At 42.0% G+C, this 17,952-nt stretch overlaps 1 protein-coding gene across 4 annotated transcripts in view; it reads left to right on the top strand.

Annotated features, from left to right (window-relative positions):
- Positions 1-17,952, top strand: part of LOC137420978 (ubiquitin carboxyl-terminal hydrolase MINDY-1) — a 90,019-nt gene that overhangs the window by 4,862 nt on the left and 67,205 nt on the right. For 2 of the 4 annotated variants that reach the window (XM_068106545.2, XM_068106546.2), the window contains exon 2: positions 16,597-16,654. The exons of the other annotated variants lie outside the window; for them this stretch is intronic. In XM_068106545.2, the coding sequence (XP_067962646.2) occupies positions 16,597-16,654 (58 nt within the window). The remainder of the gene's footprint in view (positions 1-16,596; positions 16,655-17,952) is intronic. 4 annotated transcript variants of the gene reach the window in all.

The following is a 17,952-nucleotide window of genomic DNA, read 5'->3' as shown; positions in this document are numbered from 1 at the left end:
TCCATTGTCTATTAAAATCCTCATTTATGTAAAAGTACAATAATGTTTTTTTCCATCTTATTCCTCTGCACAGGATATCTATTCCAAGCTCGTATATAAACCTTAATCGTGTAAAATAAACGAGTAAAAGTTATGTATCTCCGCACCTCTTTGGGAAATTTTGACCTATCCTGCTTCCCAGACGCAGATAATTTTGTTGCGATGCCCGAATTTGTTTAACACCTCAGTCACATTTGCTCTACGGCTAGGATACGGCGGCCGTACCCCCCCTAAATTGACAGAAACGTGCGGCGGCCGCAGAGTTTCTGAGGTGGCCTCAGGGTGGCCCTAGGGCGTATGGCTATCTTTTACAGGCCGTAGGGGTCGCCGTGGAATTATAGCGCGGAGTTGTAACTTTTTTCGTTTCTAGGGTGGCCGTAGCAATTCGACAAGCCGTAGCCATGACAACTGTAAGTGCTGTTATACATATGAAAAAGAACTGGTATATATACCCACTCGTTACCGTCCGTCTGGCCGCACGTTCGCCCTAGGGCCCCCCTGCGGTCGCCTTGCGGGCACCTTGAGGCTACCTTGCGTCTGCCTTGAAAATTCTATGGCCGCCGCAGGGACGCCCTAAGGTCACCGTGCGACAGCAAATCAAAGACCGTACGGCACCCCCACGTTTTCGGTCTCCACAATTTATAAATACCCCGTGCGGCTACCCGAAAAATAAAAACATATGTGACTGCTACATTGTGTGACCGTGGAAATACTGCGGCCGCCCTAGAATTGCTTGTGGCCGTAGATTTTTTTAGACCCTACGGCCACCGAGCCAAATGTGACTGAAGCATTAGCAAAACGAAGTCACATTTATTTCCACTGGAAACACAAGGGCCGGAGAGGGTCGGGGAGAGGTGGGGAAGGTGGTTATGTTACCATCCTTATTGATATTGCCAATTGGTATTACTATTATTATTGTTAATATATATATATATTTTATTATGCTCTTGTTATTGTTGTTGTAATTACTTTTGTTATTAGAAGCAGCTTTGGGAATACGACGCTCAAGCTGCTATCGATACACCTTAATGTGGTGTTTTTCCAAGGCAAAATAAGGTGATTAAAAATGGGAATTCCTCAGAAGGCTTTGCAGTCAGGTCTAAAGCAACATCGGCTAAGTAAGTGTGGAAATAATTTGAACGCCTCTTACTCGTGATGCAATTAAGCGTTTTTTTAAAGTCACTCGTGATACCCTATCCCACCACCACTGGGAGTGGCACTACACGGTGCGCATTTACGTGGAGGATTTGTGTCGGTCTGACCTTCAGAACTCCTGGTTATGTGGGTGAGGTTATGGAAACCTTTGTCTTCTGACCTTCAGTGCCTCTAGCAAGTTTGGTTGAGGTTGGATAAGTCATGACCGAATGCATCAACCACAGACAGACACCAAATTGTGTATTTTATTTCGTTAAGCTTGTATTTTTAAGATAATAAGGTTGTATTCAGATAAGAAGACCATTCCTTTTGCATCTTCATATGCATAGGGTAACCGAAGCGGTTTCCGAGGCCATTAGGCACAATCCTGGGCTCGTCACTGTGATGCAGGACACTTGAATGGCTCATTCTCCCCAGTAGGCTGGTACTCATTTTGCCGACCTCGGAACGATGACAGTCTGTCAACCCACCTCGAGTTAATTCGGCGGCTAACAGGGGCTTGAACTCAGGACCCAGATATCTCAATCCAGCCACCTTAACTATTAAGCCAACACCAGGTTTGGTGGTATTCAGATGAGCTTGTATACAATTGGCGGTGCATTTTGTTTTGTTTTCTAAATACAGTAACACCTAGCTCATGATGTTTGGTACCCAGATGTAAGAAGAGTAAGAAGATATAAAACCTAGCATTCCCATATGCTGCATTGCAGAGGTAAACTGTTTGGTGAAGTGTTGGAAGTGGTAGAAAGAGAACTGAGTGGTTGAGTCGGACAGTAATGTGTACTATCAACGATAAAAAGAAGGAATGTTTTTATGCCTCCGCCGACAAAATTTCTGGAAGCATTGTGTTTTCAGGTTGTCCATTGGTCCATCCATGATATGTTTTCGTTACCGCGATAACTTAAGAACGGCTTGAAGGGATCCAAGTCAAACTTGTTACTGGTATGTTCTGTATAATGACGCAAATATCAACTGATTAGATTATGGGGTCAAAGGTCAGAGGTCCTGTTAGCTTAAAATTCTGTTACTGTGTTCTTACGTAACGGGTCCCACATTGCATGTATCAAAAAAAATCCAATAGGCATACAAGCATGTATTTTGCACCATCTAGTAGCAGGGAATCGTAGGAAATGAATGCGTTGGCGAATCCCAGAAAATGAATGAGTTGGGGAATCCCAGGATGGTACTTGTATGAAACATCCGCTCCCTATGGGAGAGTAATACCACCTCCATCTGGGGGTGATAAGTAAAGCACATGTGCTATGCCACGTGTATAGTGGAAGACTGCAAGTGATCTTCACAGCTGACTTGTAATGCTCTCCACCACCAGGTGGCGCTATACGCGACGCATCACGGTTGATGACAAACAAACATCGAGTTTTTCCGTTTTGTTTATGCAGATTTGTTTGAAAACACAAAATGTGTGGTGGAGTGGGAGGGGTGGATTAGAAGGAAGAATGTGCTGTTAATTAATTTAAGGTTGTCATGTCTTCATATTCAGGTATTTGTCTTCATGGAATGACACAGCCCTCACTTATGAGGGACCTCCCCAAGGCATTATCATGGATCTATACCCAATGGGCACATACTTTTGAAAAAGTTTACATCAACCCCAGTCTAGGTCAGCATTCTTTCTGCCGAAAGGCTTCATTAGCTGGACAAAATATTCATAATGATCTTTAAAACGGAGAGATACCACGTCAGGCTCATGAAACCGTAAAATATAGTGTTATGGAAGAGTGAATAGACTGAGGGCAAAAAGGTAACAAACTGACAGCCATTTGTGGGCACAACAAAATGAACGAGAGAGTTCGTAGAACACCTTACCCCACCCAGTCTTGAGAAAAAGGCCAGGAAAGAGTCCTTTCAGCTTTTGCTTTGCTTTTCTGAGCACCACCTATGTTTCCTGGCGTTGGCCTAATGGTTAGGGTGGCGGGCTTAGGCTTCTAAGGTCCTGAGTTTGAATCCCGTTCAGCTGCTGAATTAATACCAGGTGGGGTTGACTTGGCCTGCCATCCTTCCGAGGTCAGAAAAATAAGTACCAGGGTACTGGGTCCTCTCTAAAGAAGGTTGGTGGCAGGATTTGCACTCCGGCTGCTGTAAAAACACCATAGCACACACAGTGGTGTGTTGGGATGGTGCTGAGGAGTCGTCCAAGGACGCAGCGACGTGCTGATCCAGCGCACACTCCTATATATATATATATATATATATATATATATATATATATATATATATATATATATATATATATATATATATATATCTTTCCCACGAGCCACGATCATGCCATTTACTCCAAAATGTAGGTGCCCAAAAAGGATGCGTCAATTCAGTAAAGAAGAGTATTGCAATGAATAAGTAATTGAAATGAAATATAACATTACTGCTTCCAGGACAGGCTTCGCTTAGCGTTTCACCAAGTCTACGCTTTGCATTGTTTCATCCACAACTTCACCTCGGTTTAATCATGAGCTTAATAATCCATTTGTCCTTTAGCGTTTGCAATCGTTTTTCTTTTCTGCTTTGGCACCTCTTTGACCTGGCATTTTAGACACTGACAAATAAATATTGGGACTTAGACTTTGCTTAACAGGCCTTGGCTTCATTATGGTGAGATGGTGATACTGTAAATAACTTTATCGTAAATCTATTTTTTTCTGATATTTTGCTAGTCAGAGCTTTAATGTTCTTCTTCCATGGCCCCAATTACTGTATTCCCACATTCTTGTTTGGTTGGCTTGTAGGGGTGTGGGGAAGAGGGCAAGGATGGGGAAGTTTGTTTCAACTCTCTCATGAACAAGCTGGTCAGGCCTGACATTCGAAGAAGCAGTTTGGGCAGGGATTTCAAATTCTTCATGGAGGTGGCGATAGCTCGCCTACTCTTCTCGAAAGACACGGTGGGGTCTTTAACATCCACCAACTAATGCTGGCAGACAGGACGACCAGCTTAACGTCCATCCGAGGAACAGCACACGTGTTGATGAATCACCTTGTCTGTGAAACATCGGGATGATAAGTTATAGGTTGGGTCTGGATTTTAACCCAGGATGGAACACCTGGAGGCAAGTGTGCGTCCCTCCAGGCAATCTTACTAAGCCACATCAGAGCTAAAATGTACAGGTAATTTGAAATTAAACATGATAATTTGTCCGATGGTACCACGTTTTATCATGGGAAAAGCGATTTCTGTTTTGGGATATCTCATTTTTAGAGGAGGGTCAAGGGGACAAATAAAGTCATGGGGCAGGAGGAGTGGTGGCATGTTTTTACACACTAGAATCTTGCTTTGTGACATGGTTGGCGCCACTACCTCACTGCTCGCTACTCACTACTGCACCTCACTACTGCTCAGCAACCAACGCCTTAAATCTCGTTAGAATCCCCCGAGACGAAGCTGAGTCTATGGGCCTGTCGCTTTCACATCAGTCAGGTCGGTGGTCTCGAGGTCTTCTATAGCCTCAGTTCTGGTCTTGCACCCTCTTGCTTTGCTATGATTTGCAACTGCTTTAAAATAGTGATCAATCACAAGCCAGGAAATTCGCAAGTATTTTTGTACATATGAACAAAACCACTTGCCACATGTTCAAAACCAAGCCAGAAAGTCTAACATTGGCATAGCCGGGCTTGTTTGATACTTTAGTTGAAGAGGATAGTATGACCTAGGTGGAGATACCAGTTCGCAAATAATGTAAGTATTCAATTATTTTGAAGTACTCCAAGTCTCTAAGCTGTTTGTTACCATGGAAGTGAAGAGATTGCATTGAAACACTGGTTTATTCAATATGTTTCGAGTCAACAATGGACCAACCATACACCGCTTCAATCTTGATATAGCTTGGCAGTCACAACAAAGGGATTGCAGTGTTATGATTATATTTCGTATATTATTATTAGTACGAAAACAATACTAACTGTATAAGATACCTGGGCTACTTTGTCCGAAGCGGCCTGAATGTGAGGCATGAAGCCTAAGGCCTATACATCCCGTATTGTTGGAAGACCCGTAACGCCGATGCTTTCGATATTTCATGGTCATTTTAACAATTATTGGTTTGTTTGTGTTTCACACTGAATGAAAAACGTAAAGGTAGAGCATGGCGATTGTGATATATGACAGGTTTGACGATATGTTCAGCCTAGATGACATAAAAATCAAAATGGTGGGTTTGGAGTCGGTCGTCATATGCCGTAATGACATCACGGATGTAATCACATCACCCCTGTCATGTGACCAGATCCTCAGCTCTGATTGGTGTACATTTGTGAGGGACATAGTCATACATACATACGGACAGACCAACACTGTTTTAGATGGCTTTGCCCTACTACGGGCTACGCTGTAAAAATTGTTCAATAAAAATATTCACGTCTTTTGAAAGTACCTTTCGAGTGATTACTATGTAGCAAGTCATGAAATTTGGCTCATATGATGCTTTTTATTTTATTGGAGCAAGTGGATACTTATTGGTAACTTTAATCTGGACAATTTAAAATTGAATGGCATTGGGTAGAACGTATACCTCTGCCAGGCTGAACACTTTACAGTTTGTATCGCAATGACAGGATCTTCATCCATACCTTGATCGACATCCAATCAGCTTGTTCTTGTCACCTACCCAACTCATCCACCAAGTTTTGTCATAACCCGTCCATAACTTTTTGAAATATCGTGCTATTTATTGTTTTTGGGCCAATCTCCTCTCAATGGGGAAGAATCACGAAAAAAAATTATCGGATCTGGATTTGGATCTTCACCAAAATCTAATCATTTCATCCTTGTCACACACCTAACATGTCTACTAAACTTCATCCGAATCGGTCCGCAACTTATTAAGACATCCTGCTCACAGACAGACAGACAGAGGTGAAAACATAACCTCCATCCACCGTCAGTGGCAGAGGTAATGAAAGGATGGGATGAATTTGGGGGTGGGAGGATAAGGCGAATTCTTGTAAAACAAAAAGTGAGAAACATTATGTAATGTTTTTGGGATGTCAGAAAGAAGGTGAATGTCACAGCTTGTATTTATTATTTTGCATAAAGAATTGAGATGTTACTGTGTATGCAGAGTACAAGTTTCCAAAAGTAAGATAAGATGTGTTTGTTTACATTCTAATTCTCTAGTCGTCCTCATTAATCATGAAGTTTTATTTATTTGCACATTCAAGACAAAATGCATCGTAGAGATGAGCTTGTTTTGCCTTTAATATGTGGGATAATTCCATCGAAGGAATGACAGCTCCAAAGCATTTACCCTGCGTTTCCTCCAACGAACCACGTTTTACCATCATCTCTTCTTCCTTTTTCCTTTTCCCATTAATTTTTTATTTCATCACTTTACTTCTTTCCCTTTCCTTTGTTTTATTTTCCTTTATGTTCTGGACGTGATTATAATTGAAGTTGTGCTTTAACATGTACAGTCATGTGAAAAAGTAAGTACACCCCATGTAAAGTTTTGACTTTTTCAACATATTTCAACATACAGCTATTTGATCTTCATTTCAACAATATTGATAGATAAAGGTGATATAATATAACAAATATCATGAAACATTTACATTTTGTAGTCCATTGTATAATTTAAATAAACATAAATGCAAATTTCGCTTGTGGAAAAAGTAAGTACACCCCATGAAATGTTTTTAAAATCTTTTTAACATATGTGGACATATCAATATTTGATCTTCATTTAAACAGTATCTATAGATAAAGCTGATCTAATTGAACAAAAAACAATGGAAAATTGACTTAGCAATAATTTATTCAACAAAAAATTGTTGCACAGCATGCACAATTGCATGCACAGCTCGTTTCAAATCCCCCCACAACATCTCGATGGGATTTAGATCCGGGCTTTGACTTGGCCACTCCAGAACCCTCCATTTCTTTCTTTTCAGCCATTCCTTGGTGGATTTACTGGTGTGTTTCGGGTCATTGTCATGTTGCAAGGTCCACCTTCGGTTGAGCTTCAACTTTCCGACAGATGGCCTCACATTATCCTCAAGCACCCTCTGGTACAATGAAGAATTCATAGTGGATTATATGATGGTGAGCTGCCCAGGCCCTGATGCAGCCAAGCTGCCCCAAACAATAATATTTCCACCACCATGCTTTATAGTTGGTATCAGGTTCTTGTGGTCAAATGCTGTCTTTGGTTTTTGCCAAACATGTCTTCTGGTACTGTGGCCAAATAGCTCTACCTTTGACTCATCTGTCCAGAGCACATTGTTCCAGAAGTGCTGGTCTTTGCCTCGGTGTTCATTGGCAAACTTTAGTCTTGCCCTGATGTTATTTCTGGACAGCAAAGGTTTCCTCCTGGCACACCTCCCATGTAGATCAAATTTGTGCAGCCTCTTTCTAATGGTAGACTCGTGCACTTTGACATCAACAGTGGCAAGAGCTACCTGTACGTCCCGTGATGACATTCTGGGGTTCTTCGAGACTTCTTTCAGCATCTTGCGGTGTGCTCTCGGGCTGAACTTGCTGGGGTGGCCTGGCCTGAACAAGTTGGCAGGTGTTTGGAATCTTCTCTACTTGTAGATGATCTTCCGGACAGTCGAATGATTGATTTCAAATTGTTTGAAGATCTTTTTAAAACCCTTCCCAGACTCATCGGCACATATAACCTTCTTTCTGAAGGCCTCAGAGAGCTCTTTTGATCTAGGCATGGTGACGCCACACACTTCAACAACAAAGAGCAAACCAAACTAAATGTCTGAGGTTTAAATAAGACAGGTTCCTCCAAGATCCTCTCTAACGATGTTCTAATCATTTGCACCTGAGCTGGTGCACCTGATTCTAATTTTAGGTATTTGAAGTAGTGATAAATGTAGGGGTGTACTTGTGTTTTCCACATGCAAAATTTGCATTTATGTTTATTTAAATTATACAATGGACTACAAAATGTAAATGTTTCATGATATTTGTTATATTATATCACCTTTATCTATCAATATTGTTGAAATGAAGATCAAATAGCTGTATGTTGAAATATGTTGAAAAAGTCAAAACTTTACATGGGGTGTACTTACTTTTTCACGTGACTGTAGCGATCTGCGGTTTTGTCGGAGTTGCCACACATGTCATTTACAAGCATTTCCAATCTCGGAGATTAACTATCTTGCAGAAATTTCTACCAAACTGAAGGTGCAAGTACTCACTCACTCACTCACTTTCGAGTGCTGGTTCTGTCATTCAGAACTATCTTGGAAACAATTACCTATAGCCACTCCAATGCAGGATACTCGACTGAAGGTGCAGGAATTTGGAATTTGATGTGGGTGTCGGCGCTCGCTCCATCTTCTCGAAAGTCACCGTGGGTCATTTAACATCCACAAACTAAGGGTAACAGATGGGACACCCAGCTCAACATCCTTCCACTGCACGGTACGCACATTGATGGTATTCCTCTCAATGAGAAACATCAGGTTGACAGTTTGTTGCCCGGTCAAGATTTGAAATTGGGCAACACAGCTCAGAGGTGAGTGCGCCCACTTCCAAGCTATCCCGCCGGTCGAAAGATGTAAATGCTTCGTATATGAATGAAGCTTCGAGGAAAAATAATCAGGTAGTGCATGAGTGGAAAACTTGCATGGATTTTGATTTGAGGATGTAAATCTTTCCAAATGAATTGCAAACTTGTCGCATATTACACTGTTAACACGCATCATCATGGGAATCTGTTTCTCTTTTAGCAGATAAAGTCTCGTGACTGTATGCACAATCCCAAACATACTGGTGCTAAGCTGTGTAAATGTTTTATCTGAAATCGTCGATGAACTCGACGCCTCATAATTAATTTCATACAAGTACCGACATACCTTGCGTAACGTACCGCCTGGGTTGCATTGCTGAAAACTGAGCGCCAATCAAAACAGCGCTAAATAGGGTAATTATAGCATTGCTCCAATGGAGGTTTGGGCCAGACAGCACCATTGATCACCCATAAGTGATTATATGAGGGTTTCATTGGGATATTGGTAGTAATACAAACAACTTTAACGGCATTTGGCAGAGCGCATACCTCCGCCAGGTTGAACAGCTTAAGTTTGGTATCCCACTGATATGACAGATCTTTATCCAGCCCTTTCTTGTCACCTACCCAACTCATCCACCTAGTTTTGTCATAACTCGTCCATAACGTTTTGAGAAATTGTGCTATTTATTGTTTTTGGGCCCAACTCTCAATGCTGAAGAATCACTAAAAAAATTATCGGATATGGATTTGGGTCTTCACCAAAATCTAATCTGTAATCACTTTGCCCTTGTGATACACCCAACCTGTCAACCAGGTTTCGTCCAAATCCGTCCATAACGTTTTGCGCTATACTGCACACACACAGACAAACAGACAGAGCTAAATGAGTGCAAACAGAACCTCCGTCCACCTTCAGTGGAGGTAAAAACGTTTTGATTGTGGTGCATTGATTAAAGCTTTAAATGTGTTCAATATTTGATGAGCTGTTACATGCAGGATTGAATGGTGCGGTTTTTGTGAAAAATTGCGGTGCAGTCGATGGTTTCTTCAATTTGTGGATAACCAGCCATCTATCTCAAATAAGTGTTCATGATTTCAAATAAGTCTTTCAAATAACTCAAATAAGTGTTGATGTCCCTGTTCTCTGGACAACACTCACATCTACTGTCTGAACAATCCTCTCCGAGAAGTTCTGTCACTCAAGCTTTTGGGTCTCGCTATCTGCCATGATCTTTCCTGGCAAAACCACATTTCCAAGCTGGCCTCCAAAGCCAATCGCCGACTGGGCATCGTACGTCGTGCGAAGTCCTTCCTTGGCACACCTGAGCTCCTCACCACATACAAGGCTTTCATCTGCAGCTCAATGGAATACTGCTCTCCCCTCTGGGCTGGTGCTCCTGCCTCACACCTAGCTCGTCTTCACGCTGTTGAAACCAAAGCTTTCAGAATCATTGGAATCTCCCACGATGAAGCCGATTCTGAGGGCCTTTCACTCACTCACTGCAGGCCGTTGGTGGTCTTTCTGTCTTCTACCGACTCCTCTCCGGCCTTGCTCCCCCAGCTCTATCTGTGCTCTGTCCCCCAAATATTCCTACAGGTCGCACAAGATCTGCCAGCAACCCTCTTATGGCGAAATTGCCAAAATCAAGACTCTCTTCTCACCTTCACTCTTTCATTCCTCTTTACTCCCGCCTCTGGAACAAACTCCCTCACTATCTTCAATCCCACTCATCCCTCCAGGTCTTTAAAACAGCTGTTGACCACCATCTCTTATCTTCCCCCATCCAAAACCTTTATTTTTTTTCTACCCCCATTGATTCACCCCAGAGCCACTTTCTTGAAATACCGATTTCTTTCCTGGAAATCCTAGCAGTGGCCATGTGTTTTTACCTCTCCCACCTCCTCCCCCCCCCCCCCCTTCCCCTGCCCCCTACCACCAAGCCCTCTCCCTCCCACAGATCTCCCGATGTCCCTGTCCTCTACTGTTGTACTTGTGTGCTTCCCTCTCTCTCCCCATCTTGTGTCCCGCTCCATTTATTATATGTTTTATGTGTCAGTTTTTTTTTTGTTTTTTTTTGTCATTAATGTTAGCTCTTACATGAGCCTCCATGTTGTATACAAAAAAAAATTTTTTTAAGGATTTTTCTCCTCCAGACACTTGAGATTTTGGTTTATTTATTTGTTTTAATTTCTGTTTAGCTTTTGCAGTGGCTCATGTCTAAGAGTTGTAAATAACTTGAGTTGTTGTTTTTTGGCAGCAGATCATACAATCTGAAGGCGATCTCAGGTTGGTCTGTTTGACATTTCCATCTGAACATGTAGTGCATGACGCCAGGGGGGGGTTGACTTTGGGGGGTTCACAAAATCCATCCATGTACATTTATTTGTCCATTGTCTACCGATGTCCTTATCATGTTTGTAAAAGTGCATACTTCTATTCATGTCATACACGTTATGCATGTACAAGCTCTTCGCTGAGCATTCGATCGGTTTGAAAAAGAAAATGTAATTTTATTCCGGAGATGGAAACTGTCTCCAGTAAAGTCTCCAGTAAAGTAAAATGCAGTTAAGTCTAATTATAATTAAAACAACAGGTTCCATTGACTGGTAGTTGTCAAATCTGAATCGGGATCCTCTCACCACCCCCCTACTCAGCCCTCCCACTCGCATCAAGTACCTATTAAATAGATGACAACGCCCATACTGTTTAATAAGGTTACCATGTGCGTGAATAAGTTCCCACTTAACACATCATTATAAATCTAAATGTACAGATCACTGTGAACCTTGCCCAATAACCAATTAACTTCAGGCGTAGTTTGCTTAGAACAACATAGAACTTCCTGGGAAGTGCGGAACAGACTGTTTTACACACAATGCTGCAAAATCGGCTTTATCAAGTTGTTGGAAGATATGTAAGGTTACCCTGCCATTGCACACCATGCAGCAAAGTATAAATACACAGATCCACATTCTTTCCATAGGATAGTAATGCACCGCTCGATATGCTCACCATGTAGAATGAGATTCTACACGCCTTGACTGTGTACTCCTTTTGGGACCAAATGCAGGGTTCTTGTTAGTTTTTAGAATAGGAGGTAAATCCTATTAAGGCTAGATGTCTGGAGGCCGGCTCGGCATCCAGAAGGGTTCAAGCCCCCCCTGAAGTGTCTGCTATTTTAGCAATCTGGAAGATCTTTTTTTTGAAAATTTGAAAATCCTTTTAGGAGGTCTTAATTTGGCTTTAAAATTTCCTGCTTTAGCAAACATTTGACCAACTTGAGGTCAATAAAATGACCAATACACCGGTGTTTTATTTTCATTTTCTCGTGTTAAAAAAAGAAATTCCGATATATGGTCAGTAAATGACCATGAAAATAACATTTATCGAGGTAAACCAGCTAAGGTAGTTTTCTATGTGGTGTAGTAAAATTAAGTTGCTGCTGCTGTTGTTGTTGTTGTTTGATTTCATGGTTGTTAGTCAATTTCTGAATATTTTGGCCAAAAATAAATAAACTAATGAATTTGCTTTACTAAAAACACCCACCCCCTTCTGGCGTAGCCTGGTTGCGCGTAGAGTGTGGGAAGCAGGGGTGGCTATATGTTTTATATTTTATGCGGGGGCTAATAGTCCCTGTCTTCAGCAGGGGTCAGTAAGCCACTCGCCCTGTGGTACATGCACAGGCGAAAATCGTGAGCCATCTCCAACCCCCATTTTCTGTCCCCATGATCTGACACTGGGTACAAGCAACACGTATGCAAAATGTGGTGGAGATCGGCCTTGTTTTTTGTTTTTCCATGATTTTTCAGATGCATACACAAGACAATTGCCTTATTTAATAATTTCCACACACCTTGTATAGCATAGCCATAGACAATTGAATGATTCAGACAATTTAGCCCAGGTTTCTTAATACAGTAGTATCGTTTTCGTAATAATAATAATAGCGTTAATAATAATGATATGGTAAATATAATCGTAATACTGCAATTCCTTTATCGTGACTGCAAAGTTCCTGGATTGAAGTGGTGTATGGTTCATGAATGACTTGATGAGAAGCGGTGTACTAATTATCGTGGGAGTACATCAAAGGAAATCCCGCCTAATGCTTCGATATATACGTATAGGAAATAAAGTTTATCTTTATATCACTCTTTAAAGATGAATTTTAATATTAATTGTTCAGACATTGAGGTTTCATAGTCAGAACAGAAGGAGAAATCCCACCTTATGTTTCAACCATGGTGTTGGATACTGCAAAACCCTTTGGTATTACGCATGACGTATTAGGTAACTCTGTTTCCGTTTCCGGGTAGGCGGAGTCAGTTTCTCGATGATGGCCTGCAGCCTAAGGCTTGCGTGCTTGGTCGCCGTGTAGTTTGAATAAACTCACAAGTTCATTTCTGCCTTCTTGAACTTTTAACACATGGTAAGCATCTGTTTATATTTATCTTGAAGGAAATTAAAAATTACATTTATAGATTGTTTAATTAGATATAGATTAAATGAGAAATTAGATATTGATTACATTTAATTAGATATAGATCAAATTGGAGATTAGATATAGGTTATGTTTAATGGCAGCGGTTATCTGGAAGCCGGGGGGATGGGGGCGAAGGGTGGGGATACCCGGTGGTACCCAGTTTTCCTGGCGGTACCCAGTTTTCCCGGCGGTGGTTTCAGGACCTGTTGGACATTGAAAAGCTATGAGGTTATTGGCCTCATGGTGGTTACCTTTTGCTTGTGTGCTGGCAGCAACACTACCTGATCCTACATTCCAATATACATTTTATAGTGGCTTTTGGTGGCCTTAAAACGGATGTCAATGCCAATGTGTGGGAGCTTAAAAACGTGCCCAGATTCTAAAGTACATATATCCAAAATTTGGGGCCTCTAGATGCTACGGTTTGGCCATAAAATAATAATGTACAAATACACAAACGAACACGCAAACACTTGAAAATATGTATATAATATAGATTAGGTGTACATTAAATTAGATATCAATTATGTTTAATTGGACATCACTAGTTGAGCCCGCGAAACTTCAGCACAACAGCTGGGGAGGATTAGAGGCGGAGCACTTTATCAAGAGAATACACAGTTCCGTGGGATAAATAGAATTGTACCTCAGTGATTAAGGTGTGTGTGAATCCTTCCTCTTTCAACTGATCGTCCTCAAAATACTTGTAACTTTGTCTTTCCTTTTTGAATGTCTATGGTGTCCTTCAACAGGATCATCTATATCCATGGATCTCTTGCCTCATGATTGCCACTTGGTCTCACTCAATAAAACATTGCATATTGGGAAGAGGGCATCATAATGGCCCAAGTCATACCGCGCCCTGTGTCGTACCGCGCCCTGTGTCGTACCGCGCCCTGTGTCGTACCGCGCCCTGTGTCGTACCGCGCCCTGTGTCGTACCGCGCCCTGTGTCGTACCGCGCCCTGTGTCGTACCGCGCCCTGTGTCGTACCGCGCCCTGTGTCGTACCGCGCCCTGTGTCGTACCGCGCCCTGTGTCGTACCGCGCCCTGTGTCGTACCGCGCCCTGTGTCGTACCGCGCCCTGTGTCGTACCGCGCCCTGTGTCGTACCGCGCCCTGTGTCGCACCGCGCCCTGTGTCGCACCGCGCCCTGTGTCGCACCGCGCCCTGTGTCGCACCGCGCCCTGTGTCGCACCGCGCCCTGTGTCGCACCGCGCCCTGTGTCGCACCGCGCCCTGTGTCGCACCGCGCCCTGTGTCGCACCGCGCCCTGTGTCGCACCGCGCCTTGTCTCGCACCGCGCCCTGTGTCGCACCGCGCCCTGTGTCGCACCGCGCTCTGTGTCGCACCGCGCCATGTGTCGTACCGCACCATGTGTCATCTTGCTATAATTCACCAAATGTCTGTCCATTCGTTTGAAGGTTCCGCAAAAACGGCTGAACCGATCACAACGATATTTTGGGTGGGTAATCCTGGGACCCCCTGGAGTAAAATAGGCCATATTGTTTTTCCAATTTTCCATGTTTTCCAATTTTCCAGTTTTTCCAAACACGATGGAATAATGTTTCCCGATACGAACAGTGATGTGGCTTTTGTTGTAAATTATACGTATCAGGAGAGAGTAGATCGACTCCTGACGAACTCTTCCTATATAAACGTGCGGTTCCGAAGTAACATGGCAGCGTGTGCAAAGCGACTGAGAAACAGGTGTAGCGGCCGCTTCTGTGTTACAGATTCGGCGCGCACTCTTCACACATAAACATGCGACTGAGAAAAACGTGTAGCTGCCGCTTCCGTTTTGCAAAATTCAATCTTTTTTCAAAATGGGCGCCATGTACTGTTTAGATTTTGATGATTTGCGTGTGATATTATTTAACGGATGTTTATATGAATCGTTTGAAATAAAAAAAAGTCTTCAATTTCTGATATTTTGCCTTTTCATTTGGGCCTCCCAATTGAAGCCCCCGCCCATAGGGCGGGTACCGTTGCTAGTACCACATAATGTTACAACACCATTGTATAGCACAGACACTGACATTTCATTGACGCCTCCTGTTATGACAATAGGCTGTGCAGCGAAATGGTGTTCGTTTTGGAAGTAACCATGTGTCAAATTGTACATCTCACAAATTGCCTTTATCTTTAGGTTATCTGCAAATACACCGTCTCTCCATGTACGTCCCCGATATTGGCCTCTTGTAACTACACGCTGTGGTGTTCCATCTGGGCCACACGGATCAACCATCCCTGCTAAAAACCCAGAGAACCAGTCCAAAAATATGCATAAATGATGAACAGATGTCCAGAAATGACAGAACAGTCTTAGGTGGACATGCGTGTTCTGATTACCCTCTACCAATAAAGCGAGACTTGAAAATAAACAGTTCCCATCACCAAATATCTCCTTAACGAGAAAATCTTTGGAGCAGTAAATATGACCATTTTATAACAATGGTTCAAATCCCGACCCAGCTCTAAACTGTCATCCATTTGTTTCACAGGCAGGGTGATTCATCAATGTGAGCCATCCCTCGGATGAACGTTAAACTGGGCGTCCCGTCTGCTGACACAAGTTAGTGGATGTTAAACATCTGTGTCTTTCGCAAAGAGTAGGCGAGCTATTGCCGGCACCCTGAACACATTCCAAATTCCTGCTCTAGCGGCCAACCAGACAACATGGTAATAATTGTGGCCATTAAAGAAGAAGAATATTAACCCACCACCATCCGCATGATAATGGTGGAAATGCACATAGACATGAACCCCCCTCCCCTCCTCTTCTACTGCATACTAATTGTACTGGGATTATACTGTACAGATGTTGTGATTGTGAAATATTTCGTGAAAAAAAACAAATGGCAACAACCACAGACAATACCGATTAACAACCTGTAAAGTGTCAGCCATTATACCACCGTAAAGGCCGAATTGAAGAATGTGAGAAATAAAAGCTATGGATGAAATTGTACAATTGGACGCATCCAGACAAGGCAAGAAAATGACACTACAATAGCTTTAATGATGTAAATGTGGATGCAATGTAAACATGGATGTAATGTAAACCATTGTCATGTAAAAAAAGAAAAAAAAGAAACTTAGTCCTCAAATGTGCAGCATTTGATTTTATTTGCAGCAATTACCTCGAAAGTAATTTATGATTTAAATTTTTTTTTCAAATAACAAGGACAAGGGAAAATCAATATTTGTTTCAAAATCAATATTTTCAATATTTGGACAAGGGAAAATCGAATAAACAAGACTCTTGTTGGACATGCATGCATGTATTTATTTATTTGGTGGAATTATGATTATTGGAAATACTGCTTGGCAGACTTGTTCTCTATGTTGACTTGTGGTTGTAAAATACTTTTTATTTTTTACTTGTCAGTGTAGTTTTTCTGCAAACTGAAAATAATCATTTTACCTTTTTTGCTCAGATCCGTTTCCCAGCAGGGATTGAGATTATAACTGCAGAGCAACTGATGGAATGTCTCGGTGAGCAAGTTTGTTGCTTTCTTATTTCTGGTGATGTGTTTCTTTACTTTACAGCTGTGTTCAGTGTGCAAACATAGTCCAAGTTATTTTGTGGAATAATAATTGTAGGGGATACTCTGGCAGAATGTTAAATTGTGGAGACAAAGTTCCTTTGTGTGTTCTTTGTTTGGGGGTGGGAGTGCTGCTTCACCTGATGCACACATGGTGTGTTCAGAGGTGGGAATGAGCTGGGTTGGAATCAAAATTTGTGACGTGGTAATTGCTAATGAATAGATGGCCCCAACTGTCTTCATCTGTTTGATTCCTATCACTGCAGGGTTAAAAAAAAAATTACATATTGCTCTTGGTGTTATTTTTGTTGAAAAGCATTTCTGAAATAATATTTTTTGTGACGGCTCATTTTATTTTAGGACCATCAAATACCACCTGTCGCTTTGGTGGTGGGAATACAGACAGACACAGAGAGACAGAGACAGGGAGAGATACACTGCTCACAATAAGTTAGGGATATTGTGGGAGTGAGTTGATTTTTTATTATTATAGGGGTTACGGTTATGGTATTGAAATCAAGAATGCTGTGTTTTTTCACACATTAATAACCATAGAATTAGGACCAACAACGTTTTTCAACATAATTAATACACAAAATCAACCACACAGAAGAACCTGCCAGTATCCCTAACTTATTGTGAGTAGTGTATATCAGGATATTAGTGAAAGCAGATCACACAAAAAGTAAAAAAATACGATCTCGTGTTAAAAACAAAAATACAGTTTCAGCAGGCGGACCAGATAACACAGCGGCATTGCACGACAATGCGGAGCTGCAGCGTATGGGGGGGGGGGGGGGGGGGGGGTGAGGGGAAGGGGGTCTGAACCTTGTACTTTGATCCATCGACCAATTATTACAAAGGAGAATAATATGAATTTTAGTTGTTTTTCACAGAGTGACAGTGCATGCCACTTATGGGTACTTTTGCCCGTGAATTAACACTGTAGCGTGGGGTAGCGCAGGTGACTGAACTGCATACGTAACTAGAGGGTATTCATAGAATACTTACCCTTCGCAGTCAACTTGTTGTGAGCCAACTCTTCTGTTTTTGAACATTTTTTTCTTTGATCCAATATGGCTGCCAGACCACGTGAGCGATGACATCATAAATTTATATTCTCTAATAAAATTGTTGCATAGATCATGCCCAATACATTTCAAACTGATCAGACTAAGCGTTGTCCCTGTCAAATGATGACGTCATAATTATGGCACCAATGACGTCATCGTTAAAAATACCTATTCC

Source organism: Myxine glutinosa, chromosome 2 (assembly GCF_964187855.1).
Source record: "Myxine glutinosa chromosome 2, kmMyxGlut1.1, whole genome shotgun sequence".
Taxonomy (NCBI): domain Eukaryota; kingdom Metazoa; phylum Chordata; class Myxini; order Myxiniformes; family Myxinidae; genus Myxine; species Myxine glutinosa.
The sequence above is the reverse complement of the archived record's forward strand: the minus strand, read 5'-3'. Positions and strand labels throughout refer to the sequence as shown.